This window comes from Mya arenaria, chromosome 14 (genome assembly GCF_026914265.1).
Source record: "Mya arenaria isolate MELC-2E11 chromosome 14, ASM2691426v1".
NCBI lineage: Eukaryota > Metazoa > Mollusca > Bivalvia > Myida > Myidae > Mya > Mya arenaria.
Window position 1 is genome coordinate 46,362,897 of NC_069135.1, and position 20,256 is coordinate 46,383,152.

The window sequence follows — 20,256 nt, forward strand, 5'->3', positions numbered from 1 at the left end:
ACTATAATATAGTAATATTGCCATTCCTTTTATAACATAAAAGTAAAAAAATATATCACGACAAAGATGAACGACATTAATAATTCTGATGGCCTCAATCAGGTCCGATCATAATTTAGGATAGACAACTGGGCCGACTCGTTTCGTCTTCATTTTTCGCGACAAAGAAACCGGTGAGTATAGATTCCAAATTTTCAATGTATTTTTTCATCAGATATCGCTTCCAATTACAATTGTTCGAAGTTTGTGTTCTCTTTATATTTGTTTTACCTTCATAACCTGTTAAATATTTTTTTCTGCTCTTGTCTCGTTTTTATAAATGTCTCTGAATGACAATGATACAGCAAAAACGAATATTACTTTTGCAGTTATGAACTTGACTCGGTACCCCTGTTCTTGACTAATTATTAAAAATATTTCGTCTTCACAATTAATTAAATACTGAACAAAACTGTTTTTCCATTATTTTAAAGCAAACAAAATCAAACTACTATCTGCCATTATAAGAAGTAAATTGATGTAGATAAGTGAGTCTGTAGTCTAAAATAATAGACGTGTTATACGGGATTCTTCCAATCCCTAACGTCTAAACGGGAATGTGCAAAAAACGGGGGTGTTTTAAAAATATTGAAATTGTTTTAAGTGAAGTATTTTATGGTTGAAATTGATCATAAAGAGTTATATTCATATTTTACCATGTAAGTGAAATGTTATTTTGCACTAAACAAGCATTTAGTGCATTAAAACAAGTTGTTTACCTTTCCAATGAAACGAAAGTTGACTGACACAGACAACGATTATGCGAAGGGGAACAACTCGATACAATCGTAATAGCTCGGCCTCCTCCGACAAAGCTTCGAGATAGACCTCGTTATACAATCGTAACAACTCGTCCATGGCCGAAATGTTCCGAGCGATTTAAAACTGTGCCCTAAAGCCTTGCAGGTGCCCTTCATGTATATATCGTTGTTTTGACAGAATGAAATGAAAAAAGCCGTCAAACTCATAATTATAAGTTGGATATTTAATTTTTTTGTGTACGAAACTAATATAAAATAACATTATCTGGTAATATTTCTTGTTTTTATGATATTTTATAGACGCTATATGCTTTAACCCGGAATCCTGATCGGAACAACTACCCACTTATGATACTAAACAATTTGTACGTGAAGGATTTGCCATATCAAAAATCTAAAAAAAATCCGTCAACGTACAGTTATTTGGACTAAGTGAGTCTGGTGCTTTATTATTCGACGGATTTATTTTACATTTTTGATATGGCAAATCCTTCACGTACAAATTGTTTAGTATCAAACAATCTCCTCTTACATTTCTCATGCGATTTCTACCAAACTTTCACAGATTAATGATCATAAAGTGAAGCAGCGCATATTGTCAGGCTTTAAGGATTCGACCATTTTTGAAAAGAGTTATAGCCCTTTGTTTATTTTACATTTAAAATTGGTTTCTTCGCAACTCCTCTTACGTTTTCATAAGATTTCTACCAATCTATCACAGATTGATGATCATAATGTGAAGCAGCGCATATTGTCTGGCTTTCCTGATTTGACCATTTTTGAACTCCTCTTACGTTTTTCATGCGATTTCTTCCAAACTTTTACAGATTAGTGAAGCAGTGTATATTGTCTGGCTTTTGCGATTTGACCATTTTTTAAAAGAGTTATTGCCCTTTGGTTATTTTACATTTAAAATTGGTTTCTTCGCAAATCCTCTTAAGTTTTTCATGCGATTTCTACCAAACTTTCACAGATTGATGACTATATAGTGATGCAGCGCATATTGTCGGGCTTTCGCAATTCGGCAATTTTTGAAAGAGTTATTGCCCTTTTTTTACATTTGAAATTGGTTTCTTCACAACTCATATTACATTTTTCATGCGATTTCTACCAAACTTTCACAGATTGATGACTATATAGTGATGCAGCGCATATTGTCGGGCTTTTGCAATTCGGCCATTTTTGAAAGAGTTATTGCCCTTTTTTTACATTTGAATTTGGTTTCTTCACAACTCATATTACATTTTTCATGCAATTTCTACCCAACTTTCACAGATTGATGACTATATAGTGATGCAGTGCATATTGTCGGGCTTTCGCGATTCGACCATTTTTGAAAGAGTTATTGCCCTTTCTTTATTTTACATTTAAAATTGGTTTCTTCGCAAATCCTTACATTTATGACTATATAGTGACACAGCGCATATTGTCAGGCTTTTGCAATTTGACCTTTTTTGAAAGAGTTATTGCCCTTTCTTAATTTTATGCATTTCTTATGTTCCTGAGAAACTACCCTTATCATTGATTGGCTTTCGTTACAAAAAATGTCCCCATGAGGCGGGGGATATAGCTGTCTGTGACCGCTCTTGTTACTCAAGTAATTAAGTACATCATGTATTTGATAATAATTTTCCCCTTTATTATTTGACTTAGAAATTGTGGTTAAGGTTTTGCATGTAAGTACATGTAAGTCAATACCTCAGCAATTACTTTTCAATAGAAACTGGCCGGTTTTAAGAACTCAACTGGTAAGATAAAGAAAAAGGTTTTGCCAATATGTACAATTGATTTATACTGGTGTAATTTCTTTGTAATTCACAGGTTTGTTTATAGGTTTATATTAACAATGCCCTCTTCAACAAAAGCTGACTTTATTATTGCATGAACTGCGTAGCAAAGTGACAACATTGTTTATTCATTGCTGCATTCTGATTGGATTATCCAATAAGAATGAAGTATTAAATGTGTATTGATGTTTTTTTCCTTACGTTCATGCAGTATGAATGGTCATGCACGATCTTGCAAATTTACAAAGAGGCGCAGCTGTGCTTTATGGATTTGCAAACCACATAGCGGTCAAACTACATAGTTATTTTACATGCTTTTGTTAAAGATAAAGATGTTCCTGACAAGATCCGAGTATGACAGGGGAGTGAACACTTTCTCACCTGAAGGCCGACTCTTCCAGGTGGAATATGCTATTGAAGCAATCAAGGTATACACTTAACACATTGTTTTAATTGTTAATACTAGTACATAAACAGATACATAAGAGTCTTGCTAGTGTTTTTATTAATCCCATGATTATAATTACACATAATTTACGAATCTAGTGTCATAAAATCTCAATTTTGAAATATTTTCTGAAAACTAAATATTTTCGCTCAAACGAGTTTTGATGATTGTATTGATGTTATTATATTCACTTTCAGCTTGGGTCCACAGCCATTGGTATTCAAACCAACGAGGGTGTTGTGCTTGCAGTAGAGAAGCGGGTTACCTCACCTCTTATTGAGCCTGCCAGTATAGAAAAGATTCTCGAAGTTGATGACCATATAGGTGTTTATTAATTTTTTTATGTAAAGTCATCCTTAGTCAGTTATACAACCAGTGTTTGACACCTTAAATACAGTTTTATTATACTCTAAAACGAAAACCATAGCCTGCTTGTTCTATTCTTGTTCCATTTGTCTATTTCATATTTCTAGGCTGTGCTATGAGTGGTTTGATAGCAGATTCCAGAACGTTGGTGGATAAAGCCAGAGTAGAAGCTCAGGTTTGCTCTATGTTCATGTTAAAACCTAGATAAAGTCAGAGTGGAAGCCAAGGTCTTCTCTGTGTTCATGTTAAAACCTAGATAAAGTCAGAGTGGAAGCCAAGGTCTTTTCTGTGTTCATGTTAAAACCTAGATAAAGTCAGAGTGGAAGCCAAGGTCTTCTCTGTGTTCATGTTAAAACCTAGATAAAGTCAGAGTGGAAGCCAAGGTCTTCTCTGTGTTCCATGTTAAAACCTAGATAAAGTCAGAGTGGAAGCCAAGGTCTTCTCTGTGTTCATGTTTATACCTGGGATAAAGTCAGAGTGGAAGCCAAGGTCTTCTCTGTGTTCATGTTTATACCTGGGATAAAGTCAGAGTGAAAGCCAAGGTCTTCTCTGTGTTCATGTTTATACCTGGGATAAAGTCAGAGTGAAAGCCAAGGTCTTCTCTGTGTTCATGTTTCTACCTGGAATAAAGTCAGAGTGAAAGCCAAGGTCTTCTCTGTGTTCATGTTTATACCTGGAATAAAGTCAGAGTGAAAGCCAAGGTCTTCTCTGTGTTCATGTTTATACCTGGAATAAAGTCAGAGTGAAAGCCAAGGTCTTCTCTGTGTTCATGTTTATACCTGGAATAAAGTCGGAGTGAAAGCCAAGGTCTTCTCTGTGTTCATGTTTATACCTGGGATAAAGCCAGAGTGAAAGCCAAGGTCTTCTCTGTGTTCATGTTTATACCTGGGATAAAGCCAGAGTGAAAGCCAAGGTCTTCTCTGTGTTCATGTTTATACCTGGGATAAAGCCAGAGTGAAAGCCAAGGTCTTCTCTGTGAAAGCCAATGTCTTCTCTGTGTTCATGTTTATACCTGGGATAAAGTCAGAGTGAAAGTCAAGGTCTTCTCTGTGTTCATGTTTATACCTGGAATAAAGTCAGAGAGAAAGCCAAGGTCTTCTCTGTGTTCATGTTTATACCTGGGATAAAGTCAGAGTGAAAGCCAAGGTCTTCTCTGTGTTCATGTTTATACCTGGGATAAAGCCAGAGTGAAAGCCAAGGTCTTCTCTGTGTTCATGTTTATACCTGGAATAAAGCCAGAGTGAAAGCCAAGGTCTTCTCTGTGTTCATGTTTATACCTGGGATAAAGCTAGAGTGAAAGCCAAGGTCTTCTCTGTGTTCATGTTTATACCTGGGATAAAGCCAGAGTGAAAGCCAAGGTCTTCTCTGTGTTCATGTTTATACCTGGGATAAAGCCAGAGTGAAAGCCAAGGTCTTCTCTGTGTTCATGTTTATACCTGGGATAAAGCCAGAGTGAAAGCCAAGGTCTTCTCTGTGTTCATGTTTATACCTGGGATAAAGCCAGAGTGAAAGCCAAGGTCTTCTCTGTGTTCATGTTTATACCTGGGATAAAGCTAGAGTGAAAGCCAATGTCTTCTCTGTGTTCATGTTTATACCTGGGATAAAGCCAGAGTGAAAGCCATGGTCTTCTCTGTGTTCATGTTTATACCTGGGATAAAGCCAGAGTGAAAGCCATGGTCTTCTCTGTGTTCATGTTTATACCTGGGATAAAGCCAGAGTGAAAGCCAAGGTCTTCTCTGTGTTCATGTTTATACCTGGGATAAAGCCAGAGTGAAAGCCAAGATCTTCTCTGTGTTCATGTTTATACCTGGGATAAAGCCAGAGTGAAAGCCAAGGTCTTCCCTGTGTTCATGTTTATACCTGGGATAAAGCCAGAGTGAAAGCCAAGGTCTTCTCTGTGTTCATGTTTATACCTGGGATAAAGCCAGAGTGAAAGCCAAGGTCTTCTCTGTGTTCATGTTTATACCTGGGATAAAGCTAGAGTGAAAGCCAAGGTCTTCTCTGTGTTCATGTTTATACCTGGGATAAAGCCAGAGTGAAAGCCAAGGTCTTCTCTGTGTTCATGTTTATACCTGGGATAAAGCCAGAGTGAAAGCCAAGGTCTTCTCTGTGTTCATGTTTATACCTGGGATAAAGCCAGAGTGAAAGCCAAGGTCTTCTCTGTGTTCATGTTTATACCTGGGATAAAAAAGACAGAGTAGAAGGTTTAATTTATATGTATGTGTTCCAGCCCATCAGAATAAGTGCTGTATTGAAAAGTTTTTGTGCAGTCATAGTTTTTGTGTACATGAATTGTTTATATTATTGACACTTTCAAATTTCAAAGTAAAACCTGTAAATATGGAATCTTTCAAATTGATTTGTTGCAAATTATATTTCGTTTCAGAACCACTGGTTCACATATAATGAAAAGATGTCAGTGGAGAGTGTCACACAAGCTGTCAGTAATCTTGCACTGGCATTTGGTGATGATGATGCTGAACAGACTGTTATGGTAAACATCAGAATAGCATTTTTGTTAAAGAATATTATAGTTTTGACTGTGTAATATTATTTTGGAGGAGACAGCACTCATGTCATTATTTCTGTCCACTACTTTGATATCTTAAGCACTGCATAGTAAGTGTTAAAAGTGTTGGTAGTAGAAAGGGTAGAATGTCTTATAACATGCGGAGCATAGCTTGAAAGCTATGTGATGGAATCTAAAAAACTTCAAACAATGGTAAATCACAATGTGAAGAAATGCAGTGTACAAGAGCCATAACTCTATTTTGGAAAATTACTGAGTTACATGTATTGCCCTTTGTTGTTTTTTGTTGTCAAATTTTTGTCAGGAAATATCTTGAAAACAGTGATAGTTCAAAACAGGCATTATATGATCTGCATTGGTTAACCATAAAGGCAAGAATTAATTTTAAGATCCTCGACTTAAATGTACAACTGTTCTGTTGGAAATGCTCCTCAACACCTTATTGAACTTAGAAGATTCAAAACGCGCACTACGATCATCTGATTCATCAAAAGGATGCTACAATGTGCCTTTAAAGGGACTGTACACCAGATTGGCACCCAAAAAAGTTTTTTTCTGGAACAAATCTCAGGACAATTATTTAATAAATTCATATCATAATTGTAAAAAAAATACCAAAATGTAAAAAAAAATGACCGGTAGAGTCGGAATCCGGGTTCAAACTGGTGTCGCCAAAATAGCAGTTCAGTATTGTATTCACTGTGCTACAAAGGCTTACCCTAAAAGGTTACCTAAGGGCTATTCCATTTAAACATATAACCCAGGGGGGGACGGCAATTTTTTAAATCATATATGGTGGGTTGTCTTTTTTGCTAATTTGCATCTGTAGGTGGTTGTCAAATTGTGAAATTTGCTTCTAATGGGGGGGGGGGTCGAAATTTTAATCACATATTACGTATGGGTGAAAATCTCTTCAGATCGATCAAACAGGTAATTTGAATACCTCCCTTGAAATGTTTATACATTTCTTCTGTTTTTTCCGCTGATCGCAACTTTGCAATATACCATAATTCTTTGCGGGATAGTAACTTCTGGTTTTCTTCCGGTTTACAACAGCGCTAAAATCGGATTGATTACCACTCCAGGTTTGTTATAAATTGTATTTTCTCATCAGATATGGCATTTCAATGGATTTATAATACATCATAGAAATATAATAGGCATGGCATAAGATATAAATCGCTTGACACACTTCCTAGACAGGAGGTTGTGATGGGTGGGGTAAATTGTTCAGAAAAATGAATGCTGTTCCTACTCTTATATTTTTTTTATTTTTTTTTAATCAAATAGACAAAACATTTGTTTTGAGAACATTATTACTCTGTCTGACTGTCACAATCTAATGCGAAATTTGTATGTACATTATATCTAATGATGTATATTTTAGATTAAGTGTATATACAGTATAATTATATAGATAGCCCTATATATAAACATATCATCAATATAAATCATTTATATTTAAAAAGTCAAATACATTTGATAATCTTGTGGCTTTACTGACAGTTGTAAGGGTTGTTATTGTATATAAAAAAATCTATTTACTATCTGTTATACTAGTGTCCATTATTGTCCGCAGAAACTTGACACAATAACCTTTTAAATGTTGTGTGCACAGTACTATAATACTATATAATAGACATGCTACATGAGTTATTTTCTCATGCTGTAACCTGTGTAGTGCTTTTTTAAAGGAGTTAAATTTTAATAATATGATGGCCACCAGACTAGTCCTATACATGGTACACACATGCCTGAAATAAAATCAACACCAATCAGACTTGATTTAAAAAAATACTTTTGCTTATAATGCTCCCTTCCTTTTTCTACAGATATAATGCAAATAATCTGATGTAATGATTTTGTGAACATTACTTTCCATCAAGATCACCACTAGAGTTGGTTTGGCTGCTAGCACAACCAGGACAGCAAGTGGATAGTGATGGACAACTAGTGCTGGTAGACAGACTACTGGACCGCTATTTTGGTTGGACCATGTCCAGAGTGGTGGTTGAGCACCTATTAATAGTTGGACTCTAAGTGTTGGTTTGACAACTGTAGTTGGGTGGACTGCTGGATGGACAGCAAGTGTAATGGACAGCTAGTGATGTTTGAACTGCTACTGTTGGTTGGACAACTTGTTTCTGGATGGCTATATATATTGATTGGACCACCATGTTATTTGAACAACTATTAATAGATTGTAAGTGTTGGTTTGACCACAATTGTTGGTGGGACTGCAATGGGATGGACCTCTATTTTTGCCTGATTTGACCGCAAGCGATGGTTCACGGCTACTGTAAATTGGACAGCTATTATCGGTTGGATTCCCATTCATTGGTTGTGTTTGTTAAACTGTTTGTTTTTTTGAGCCATGATTATTGATAGTCATGTATGCATAAAATTACAAGAACTTGTTTCGAAATGCTTATTATTATTACAGGTACAATTATTCATTAATAATATTTATAATGTGCAACATATTGTTCTATACTTATGATAAACAATAATTTTATAAGACAGGGTTGTCAATAAGTTTTTAGCTCGACTATTCGAAGAATAACGAGGCCTATACTACTCGCCCCAGCATTGGCGTTGGCGTCCGGTTAAAGTTTTAGGGCAAGTTGGGATTTTCACTTATAAGTCCAATTCCCTTCCCTCAATTGACTTAATACTTCACACAGTTGTTCAGGGCCATCACTATCCTTTATACAAATTATGGCCCCTGATTGACTTTGGAACTTAAGTTAAACTTTAAGGGTTGGGATATTTATTAATAACTTCTATACCATTCGTTCAATGAACTTAACACTTCACACAGTTGTTCAGGACCATCACACAATGAGGTTACATAACTCCATATTATCCTTAATACAAGTTATGGCCCCTGATTGACTTAGGTTAAAGTTTTAGGGCAGGTTAAAGTTTTAGGGCAAGTTGGGATTTTCACTTATAAATCCAATACCCTTCATTCAATTAACTTAATACTTTACACAGTTGTTCAGGGCTATCACATTATGAGGTTAGATAACTCCATACTATCCTTTATACAAGTTATGGCCCCTGATTGACTATGGAACTTAGGTTAAAGTTTAAGGGCAGATTGGGATATTAATTGATAACTACATATCCTTCATTCATTTGACTTAATACTTTACACAATTGTTCAGGACCATCACACAATGAGGTCACATAACTCCATATTATCCTTAATACAAGTTATGGCCCCTGATTGACTTAGGTTAAAGTTTAAGGGCAGGTTAAAGTTTTAGGGCAAGTTGGGATTTTAATAAAAAAACTTCTATACCCCAAAAAACTCGGCGATCCATTTTTATGCCCCCGAAGGTGGGCATATTAAAATCGCTCCGTCCGTCCGACTCAATAACTCAGAATATTATGGACAGATTTTAAAATAACTTGCCACATGTGTTCGGCATACCAAGACGACGTGTCACGTGCAAGAACCGTGTCCCTACCTCTAAGGTCAAGATCACACTTAGGTGTTTATTCCCAATGGAATGCTGCATATAAGGACATAGAGTATAGATTGTCGTGTCCGGGTTGTAACTTTCCCTTGTATGGACAGATTTTAAAATAACTTGCCACATGTGTTCGGCATACCAAGATGACGTGTAGCGTGCAAGAACCGTGTCCCTACCTCTAAGGTCAAGGTCACACTTAGGTGTTTATTCACAATGGAATGCTGCATATTAGGACATAGAGTATAGGTTGTCGTGTCCGGGCTGTAACTTTCCATTGTATGGACAGATTTTAAAATAACTTGCCACATGTGTTGGGCATATCAAGAAGACGTGTCGTGTGCAAAACTTGTGTCCCTACCTCTAAGGTCAAGGTCACACTTAGGTGTTTATTCACAATGGAATGCTGCATATAATGACATAGAGTATAGATTGTCGTGTCTGGGCTGTAACTTTTCCTTGTATAGACAGATTTTAAAATAACTTGCCACATGTGTTCGGCATACCAAGACGACATGTCGCGTGCAAGATCCTTGTCCCTATTTCTTAGGTCAAGGTCACACTTAGTGTTTATTCACAATGGAATGCTGCATATAACGACATAGAGTATAGGTTGTCGTGTCTGGGCTGTAACTTTCCCTTGTATGGACAGATTATAAAATAACTTGGCACATGTGTTTGAATTACCAAGTTGATGTGTCGCGTGCAAGACCCGTGTCCCAACCTCTTAGGTCAAGGTCACACTTAGTGTTTATTCACAATGGAATGCTTTATATAAGGACATAGAGTATAGGTTGTCGTGTCTGGGCTGTAACTTTCCCTTGTATGGACAGATTTTAAAATAACTTGCCACATGTGTTCAACATACCAAGACGACGTGTCGCGTGCAAGAACCGTGTCCCTACCTCAAAGGTCAAGGTCACACTTAGGTGTTTATTCACAATGGAATACTGCATATAATGACATAGAGTAAAGATTGTCGTGTCCGGGCTGTAACTTTCCCTTGTATGGACAGATTTTAAAATAACTTGCCACATGTGTTCGGCATACCAAGACGACGTGTCGCGTGCAAGATCCGTGTCCCTATTTCTTAGGTCAAGGTCACACTTAGTGTTTATTCACAATGGAATGCTGCATATAAGGACATAGAGTATAGGTTGTCGTGTCTGGGCTGTAACTTTCCCTTGTATGGACAGAATTTAAAATAACTTGCCACATGTGTTCGACATACCAAGACAACGTGTCGACTGCAAGAACAGTGTCCCTACCTCTAAGGTCAAGGTCACACTTAGGTGTTTATTCACAATGGAGTGCTGCATATAAGAACATAGAGTATAGGTTGTCCTGTCCGGGCTGTAACTTTTTCTTGTATGGACAGATTTTAAAATTACTTGCCACATGTGTTCGACATACCAAGACGACGTGTCGTTTGCAAGACCCATGTCCCTACCTCTAAGGTGAAAGATACACTTTGTGTTTATTCACAATGGAATGCTGAATATAAGGACATAAGAATGTAGGTTGTCAAGTATAGGTGGTATTTTTTTATGTTCAGAGGCAATTTAAAATAACTTGCCATATGTATTTGTTTGATCTTTAAATTTTCATGTACTGACCTTGTTCATAGGTCAATGTCACATTCGGGGTCATTCGTCACATACTGTGACAGCTCTTGTTTTTTATTCTTCCGAATTTGAACCGGCCAAAACTCCATTTGAACCGTCCATTTCGGCCGGCGGCCAGTTCTTATTGACAACCCTGTAAGATATTTCAATAAATTACAAATCTGTACAACCATATTTGGTTTGTTTTCCAATTATTTTTCAAGATAGACTCAAACTTTCTTCAAAAATGATAAATATGCCATTTAAGTTTGCACAGCAAACAAATGAAGAGTTCATGGCATTATATACTGATTCTCATCAAAATGTATAATATAAGTAAAGCTGCATCATTAAATGGTATTTCACATCAATTTCTGATGCGTCATTAGGTTTGATGAGATCTCTTTGCCACCTTGAAGTCGAGGGACTTTCAAACTCCATTGAAGAAAGAGCTTTTGCCAATTTCTGAGAAAATGTTAAAGGATATATATGTTTAAAAATTAAAGTTAAAATCAAGTTCTCTTTGACAAATGAACTAGAGATGTGCCATGTGATTCTTCCTATAGCGGTAAATCAATGATTTCAATGTATCTTCAGCAACAAGATAGATTGAACCATAAAACACAGTGCCTATAGAGTCTAACTTTAAAATGATAGTAACCCTTCAAATCTTGGAAAAAGGTTGTGAATTAAAACAGCAATATCTTTATTATCATTAAGAGCACGCAAAAAGGCTAATGCAAGATCAGTGAATTAAAATTTTGACCTTTTATGCTTGTAAATTTTAAATCGTTTCTGAAGGGGGTTATCCCGGGTCTATAAAAACAAATAAGGGTAGGACCCTCAAACAGTTTATTTGCTTCTGTAGGGGGAAGTGCCTTCCCCCTGTGGGTTGTAAGTTTAAATTGAATAGCCCTAACTTGGTAATATCACGTGATAACAGCAACTAGCCAATCATGCATAAGGAATGAATTCTACTAGGTAGACATACCTAGTAATCTTTTTAAATTGGAAAAATACGAAAAAACTGAAAAAAATAAATCAATTGCAAACTATGTGGTACTTCAGTTAGTAAGTTTCAATGCATTGTACACATCGATACCAAGTTTATGTCAGTTTTCGACAATTTTCTCCTTTTTTTTTTTCGCTATTTCATCATATGGAGTACAGCCCCTTTAAATAAGAAAAAGACCTTCAGTGACAGAAGTTTTAGAACTATCAGCCCTAAGCCTTGGAATGAACTGCCTCTGAGCCTCATACAAAGTGATTCAGTAAACATCTTCAAGAAACATTTGAAAACTCATCTTTTCAAAGATTATTATGCATTGTTCTTAAACGTATACTCATGAACTATTTACCAATATATTGATGAGCTGCTGTCTGTTTACACGTTGGTGAACACCCATCATGTATATACATGTTGTACATTATTTATATACTATGCATTGAACTATGTATGTAATGTACTGTGTGCTTATATTCGTGATGTTTTCATTGATTACTGGTTATTTAATGCTTGTGTCTGTATTGCTGTATTGCTTTTATTATCTGTAATTCATTATTGTACAACGCCATTGAATGTATTTATATGTAGAAATAGGCGGATAAACAAGCAAATAAAAAAGTTTCAAGTTTTAAGTTACTTTAACATGTTTCTTAGCTCTGCTTTTGTTGAATTGCTATAGTGAGTTACAACTAATAACTATGATTGCTCTAGTTTTAATGGGCTTAAATTTGAAGATGTGAAGTTTTGTCTACCAAATCATTTAACTGTCTTTTGAAGTGTTGTCTTAATTTTGTTGTCATTCCAAATATATAGGAAATAATTTGCTCTATTTGGTTTTCAGAGTCGACCGTTTGGTGTAGCGTTGCTGTTTGCTGGTATTGACAAGGATGGATGTCAACTGTAAGCCAAGAACATTTTGTACAAACAACTGTTATATTCCATCTTTCAGTAGACATTAGAGTAAAGTTAAACCATTTAAGAAGTCTTAACAGATTTTTTTTAAGGTGGTTTTAAATTTTAGCTTTTAAATTGCTAAATTTCCCCCCAAAAATAAATTGATTGACTTTAAAAAAACAACTACCGTAAATGACTGGGTACAAGACGATAGGGGGTATTAGACGCAGACAAAAAAATCCGTGAAAAATCTGAGAAATAAACGTTTAATCTATGTTTTGGGTTAAAGGACGCATAGAAAATATGTCAAAAACGTCTCTCAATTTCAGCCACCATGTTTGTTGACAGTGACGAAAACTATTTTTTTCGTGAAAATGGCGATGGTTTTCTTTAAAACCATACAATGATAATGCAAAATGTGTTTCATTTTAATTCGTTTTATGTTAGGAAAGGCACTTAAAAGAACTGATTGTGACCATTTGTTTCAAGATAGCACTGAAAGGTGCCTTTTATGAAAATATGTAAGATTTCTATTTGACAGTATATCATAAACGATAACCTGTCGAGAATGAAGTTAAGTTATGCATAAACCTTATATTGTACGGGTTTGTTCTCAAAATGTCAACACCTACAGAAAAGAATAAAGTTCGCATAAATGTGTGAAAAAAACAAGACCATTATTGCATCAATTTGTAGTATTGTTATGTTAAACAGAACAAAAGGCAATGCGAGTTTTCACACCTTATCATACAACTGACAAAAAATATTTTGACAGTGCGAAACTTTGCTTTTTATATGTTTAATTATTGTTTAATTCAATTTATTATTCAAAATAATATTGAATAACTTTAATCGAAAAATATTTTTGTTTAAATTATTAACGTCTTACGATATACCAGATCCCAATCTTTAACTGCCGTTTTTACCCGTATTTACTCGATCAATATGATGCGAGTAACATCCCTTTCTACATAAAACTAAACAAACTCTCGGCTTAAAATCAACCTCAGAAAAAAAGTTCAAAAAATTGTTACTGGGTATTATACGCAGGCAATTTTTTTCATCAAATTCTGAGGGAAAAAAGTGCGTCTAATACCCAGTCATTTACGGTAGCACAAAATATAACATAAAACATTTTTTGTCACATCAACATTTTATTAATGTATTCTGTAAAAACAAACCACACTATATTTGCATTCCCCCCCCCCCCCCCCCCCCATGAGAATTGTGTATTAATTCTTTAACTGGAAGGATTCAAGTACTTCATCTACTGCTCTCTGTTCAGAAATATCATCTGTGCCGTCTGGGAATCTTGTTTTGTAAATAATTTTTTGTGACTGAACATTTTACAATGTACATTTTAAAATTGATGTTAATTACACTATGGATTTTTTTACTCACTTAATTTGGTGACATATTTGTTGCCCATGGTGGTAATAATGCTGAAAACAATTTTGGCTTTTTTTTCGTAAATTTGAATTATCCAAATATAAATACCTTGCAGATACCACATGGATCCCTCCGGAACATTTATAAAGTATGATGCTAAGGCAATTGGGTCCGGATCTGAGGGTGCACAGCAGGCTCTTCAAGACGTCTTCCACAAGGTCTTAAAAATCTAAATTCCTTACCTAATTGTATAGGTTATATTTGAACTTCAATTTAAGATTTAAGTGGTCAAAAAAGATAAACCAGGTTACACACCTCCATTTAAATTCATCCTCAAATTTCGAACTGTCAGTTTGCTTGACATTTGCAATCTTAGTGTGCCTATTTCAATTTTTAGCTCTACTGGCCAAAGGCCAGAAGAGCTTATGTGATGGTAATGTGTACGTAGTATGTGCGTCCATGCGTCTGTAAACAATTCATGTTAACACGATACAGCCTTCAGTTTTGATTGTATCTTGATGAAACCTGTACAGTATCTACATATCTATTAGAGCTCAGTTCCTTTCGAAAACCAGCCAGATCCGCCCATGCATGCCTAGATTACGGGATTTGATAGTATAAAAATCCTGTAAACAATTGCTTGTTAACACGATACAGTCTTCAGTTTTGATTGTATCTTGATGAAACTTGTACAGTATTTGGATATCCATTAGAGCTGGGTTCCTTTCGAAAACCAGCTAGATCTGCCCATGCATGCCTAGATTATGGGCCTTGAAATGATTAAATTATGGGCCTCGATAGTATAAAAAAAAATGCTATTGTGTAATAAATGCTTGCGAACATGATACAGTCTTCAGTTTTGAGTATTCAGATACCCATAAGGGGTCGGTTCTTTTCGAAAACTGTGATGTTGACCAGACAAACCCAGCCAGTAGAGCATAGACCCTTTTGGGCCTCTTGTTCTACTTCCTTCTGCATATCCTTTCCTTGGAGTGCTTCACACCCTTCTTCTGTTTCTCTACTACCTTCGAATTGCTCATTTACCATCTCTCTGAGCTCTGAGTATGCTTCTTTGGCTTGGTAGCTACCTGCAGAAAAGAAAACAAAGAGTGACACTTCAGAGTTCGACTTAATCCTTTCATCCTATTAAAACAGGTGTACCCTAAGTTCGAATTTCTCTGTGTATTTCAGTCTATGACTCTGAAGGAAGGGTGCAAGAGAGCCCTGACCATCCTTAAACATTTCCCCGTGTATTTCAGTCGATGACTCTGAAGGAAGGGTGCAAGAGTGCCCTGACCATCCTTAAACATTTCTCCGTGTATTTCAGTCGATGACAATGAAGGAAGGGTGCAAGAGTACCCTGACCATCCTTAAGCATTTCTCCGTGTATTTCAGTCGATGACACTGAAGGAAGGGTGCAAGAGTGCCTTGACCATCCTTAAGCATTTCTCCGTGTATTTCAGTCGATGACACTGAAGGAAGGGTGCAAGGGAGCCCTGACCATCCTTAAGCATTTCTCCGTGTATTTCAGTCGATGACACTGAAGGAAGGGTGCAAGAGAGCCCTGACCATCCTTAAACATTTCTCCGTGTATTTCAGTCGATGACTCTGAAGGAAGGGTGCAAGAGTGCCCTGACCATCCTTAAACATTTCTCCGTGTATTTCAGTCGATGACTCTGAAGGAAGGGTGCAAGAGTGCCCTGACCATCCTTAAACATTTCTCCGTGTATTTCAGTCGATGACTCTGAAGGAAGGGTGCAAGAGTGCCCTGACCATCCTTTAACATTTCTCCGTGTATTTCAGTCGATGACTCTGAAGTAAGGGTGCAAGAGTGCCCTGACCATCCTTAAACATTTCTCCGTGTATTTCAGTCGATGACTCTGAAGGAAGGGTGCAAGAGTGCCCTGACCATCCTTAAACAGGTCATGGAGGAGAAGCTTAATTCCACAAATGTGGAGGTAGGGCCTTTTTACTCACAGCTTAAATTGACCAAAAACAGGCCAGTCCTTGAGTGATTCCTTTTGTTTAATTTTGTGACCCAAACATAAGTATCAAACTATTCAAATTTGATATGCCCTCTTATCAAGTAAGTATCTTTTACTCCCACATTAAAAAAATCTTTTAAAAAATGTGACCTTTATATTCATACCATGTTTTATTCATAGAAATTGTGGAGAATGTGGAATTATATTGATAACAGTGAATATTAAGAAGAATTATTTACAATATTTTTGTTATTTTATTTGAAATTGTTCCAAATCCTACTTTTATAGAGCTGTGGCCCCTTTTTTTACACAGTAGAGTGATTGTACCAGTCATGAAATGTTGCAATCAAACACTGCTCTTTATGCTCCCTAAATAGAGAGCATGTAGTTGCCGCTTTGTCCGTCCATCTTTCTGTCAGATACACTCTTGTCCAGAAAATAATTTCAAAAATACTAATGGGATTGAAACAAAACTAAGTACCATAATCCTATCATGCATATTTATTAGGGATGCAAACGGATATTTGAATATTCGATCCAACGTTTGGTATTCGAATGTCAAAATCAGTATTCGAATAGTCAATGTTGTTTTGTTGAATAAATAAAATAAAAAACCTTTTGTCTACATCTATGTTGTTGTGTATAAAATTTGTTTGTCTTGTTTTTACAACAACTGGCCCCTAATGCCAGAGGCGCGAATGTGATGACAATACACTATACACGCGTCGTATGTCAAGTAGGGCATATGGTCCGGTACTATCAGTCCCGGTCCTGTAATTTTACAATAACTGGTTATTAGAAGTGACATCATACAAGTTTCAAATGTTTTTGGTGAAATTTATATGACCAGGCCAATTAAGGACATGGGAAATCGGCCTTCCAATTAGGTTGTGCAAAATAATTCAAATCGCTGTCGCTGCCCCTTAACCATTTTAGCCGTAGGCTAAGGGTGAGCTATTAGGATCGATGATTGTCTGTCGTCTGTCGTCCGTCCACACTTAGTTTGTTAACACTCTAGGGGTCACATTTTTCGAATATGGGTCATCTGGGGTCAAAAACTAGGTCACAGAGCCCAAATATGGAAAAACCTTGTTAACACTGTAAAGGTAACATTTTCAACCCAAATATAATAGAAATTTGTCCAAAAAGGTTGTTTGGACGATTTCTTGCTCAAGTTCGAATATGGGTCATCTGGGGTAAAAAACTAGTCACAGAGCCCAAATATGGAAACACCTTGTTAACACTCTAGAGGTAACATTTTCAGCCCAAATATCCTGGAAATTTGTCCGAAAGTTTTTTTTGATGATTTCTGGCTCAAGTTTGAATATGGGTCATCTGGGGTCAAAAACTAGGTCACAGAGCCCAAATATGGAAATACCTTGTTAACACTCTAGAGGTAACATTTTCAGCCCAAATATCCAGGAAAGTTGTCTGAAAGATTGTTTTGATGATTTCTAGCTCAAGTTTGAATATGGGTCATCTGGGGTCAAAAACTAGGTCACACAGCCCAAATATGGTAATACCTTGTTAACACTCTATAGGTAACATTTTCAGTCCAAATATCCTTGAAATTTGTCAGATAGGTTGTTTTAATGATTTCTAGCTCAAGTTCGAATATGGGTCACCTGGGGTCAAAAACTAGGTCACAGATCCCAAATTTGAAAATACCTTGGTAACACTCTCGAGATAACATTTTCAGCCCAAATATCCTGGAAATTTGTCAGAAAGATTATTTTGACGATTTCTAGCTCAAGTTCGAGGATGGGTCATCTGGGTCAAAAAATATGTCACAGAGCCTAAATATGGAAATACCTTGTTAACAAACTCGAGACAACATTTTCGGCCCAAATATCCTGGAAATTTGTCAGAAAGATTGTTTTGACGATTTCTAGCTCAAGTTCGAGGATGGGTCATCTGGGTAAAAAAATATGTCACAGAGCCCAATTAATGAAATACCTTGTTAACAAACTCGAGACAACATTTTCGGCCCAAATATCCTGGAAATTTGTCAGAAAGGTTGTTTTGATGATTTCTAGCTCAAGTTCGAATATGGGTCATCTAGGGTGAAAAACCAGGTCACAGAGCCCAATTAATGAAATACCTTGTTAACACTCTAGAAGTAACATTTTCAGCCCAAATTCCTGGAAATTTGTCAGAAAGGTTGTTTCGATGATTTCTAGCTCAAGTTCGAATATGGGTAATCTGGGATAAAGAACTAGGTCACAGAGCCCAAATATGGAAATACCTTGTTAACACTCTAGAAGTAAATTTTTCATACATCAGAAATGCCCTTTAATTATCAACAAGTCTATAGCACAAAGTTTGACTGAGGTGAGCGATATAGGGCCATCTTGGCCCTCTTGTTTCATAATTGGTGCCACAACTTCAAAACAACTGATGGGATTGAACTAAAACTTGGTATATAGATATATGGTATCAAGAGGAAGTGCAGTGCACAAGAACCATAATCCTATCATGCATATTTATAAAGTTATCTCACCTTAACCTTTTTCTTCATAATTGGTGCATATTGGGGCCATAACTTTAAAACCATTGATGAGATTGAAATAAAACTTGGTATTTAGATAGATTGCAATGAGAGGAAGTGCATCCAGCGCTTCCAGCATTCTTGTTTGTTCTTGTTTGTATTGAAGAGTTAGTTGGTAAAACATAACGAGAAAGATGTGTTGTTCCTCTCCAATGCAATGTTGTGTGGTTTCAGATGGCAACAATCACGCGTGAGCAGAAGTTCCACGTGTGCAGTAAGCAGGAGCTGGAAGAGGTGATTCGTGACATCTAACATCATACTACAATACAGCGCTAAACAGCACACTGCAGCACCATATCGAACACACTGAAGAAATAAGCATGATGCTGAACATTATTGTCACTTTTATATTACTCCCATTAGGCGAGAGCTATTGTAATATCTCTTGATGTTGTCTTGCAAAAACTTTATTTAACCTTGGTCATAACTCAAAAAACGTTACAAGATATTCGAATGAAAATTGGTTCACATGTTGCCAGTGGCAATACACATCTATATAGCAAGGCCCATAACTCTCGACTTAAATATATATTTGTTGAATAATGCACCTTTTTCTACCAAAAAAAAGCAAAATATTTTACTTAATTCATAACTAAAAAACCAACATTAACAACAAGTGTGTGTTTGTCCGCAGAGCTCTTGTTAGTTAAAAAAAAATAGATAACATCCACAGGAGGAGGAAAAATAAAAAAGTGTCAGTTTGTGGCAGTTTACTTTTCCATTTGATATAATTTGAAGTGATATTTTTATATTGAATCATTAATAGAATAAAATCACCATTTTGTTCATCGATTTTTTCAAATTCTAAAAATATTAAAAACTTGTTGTAGCAACGTACAATTTTTTTTTATAGCTTTTAAAAAAAATGCAAAATGTTGGATCAGTGGGTTTGATGAAATATAAAATATTCTTGCCTCAGACACCACTTTTGCTGAGAAATAAAAAACACAATCCTATCCGGGATGGAACAGTTTCTGTTGTTGTAAAGCTGTATAAACGTGATGAATAATGAACACAAGTGAAAATGCATTGTGTTAATGTTTGGGCAGATAAATTTCAAGTACTATTATTATGGTTGCACAACTAAAAGTTATATTATTGTCAATAAATGGTTAAATCTGGTCTACTATTTATTCTGTCATTAAGATGAAAGGGGAAGCTATTTGATTTACATTGGCATTGATGGATATGGTTCATATTTGAAATAGTTTAAAGAAAAATTAATTTGATTTCACCGGCCATGCTACATGTACATCATTTTAGGTCTGACATCGTTACCCTCTAGGCAATAAATGATCATCTACTGGTTACGGATGACCTACCAGTAGTTTTATTATAACTTGTTGAATTATTATGCAGACAAAGTTTTAATAACATTAACATTACATTAATTGTTACCTTACTGTTTGTTATTGCCATC

General features: G+C 36.0%; 1 protein-coding gene across 2 annotated transcripts; it reads left to right on the forward strand.

The window, feature by feature from the left end:
* The first annotated feature begins 20 nt into the window (after window positions 1-20).
* On the forward strand, window positions 21-19,957 carry LOC128218184 (proteasome subunit alpha type-5-like). 2 transcript variants are annotated; one of them, XM_052925765.1, is made up of 9 exons: window positions 22-173; window positions 2,914-3,015; window positions 3,233-3,359; window positions 3,509-3,576; window positions 5,788-5,895; window positions 12,862-12,920; window positions 14,419-14,521; window positions 16,175-16,261; window positions 19,011-19,957. In XM_052925765.1, exons 2-9 carry the CDS (start codon window positions 2,920-2,922, stop codon window positions 19,086-19,088), a joined length of 726 nt encoding a protein of 241 aa, XP_052781725.1. In that variant the 5' UTR covers window positions 22-173; window positions 2,914-2,919; the 3' UTR covers window positions 19,089-19,957. The 2 variants fall into 2 exon arrangements, with proteins under 2 accessions (XP_052781726.1, XP_052781725.1); XM_052925766.1 differs by lacking the exons at window positions 16,175-16,261; window positions 19,011-19,957 and adding an exon at window positions 15,563-15,652 and having other exon boundaries at window positions 21-173.
* Window positions 19,958-20,256: the final 299 nt, after the last annotated feature.

Excerpts from the sequence above, each read along its gene's own strand:
- LOC128218184 (XM_052925765.1), top strand. The coding sequence starts at position 2,920 with ATGTTCCTGACAAGATCCGAGTATGACAGGGGAGTGAACACTTTCTCA. Across the intron at positions 3,016-3,232 it reads ATGCTATTGAAGCAATCAAG|CTTGGGTCCACAGCCATTGG; the intron begins GTATACACTTAA and ends ATTCACTTTCAG. Across the intron at positions 3,577-5,787 it reads AAGCCAGAGTAGAAGCTCAG|AACCACTGGTTCACATATAA; the intron begins GTTTGCTCTATG and ends ATTTCGTTTCAG.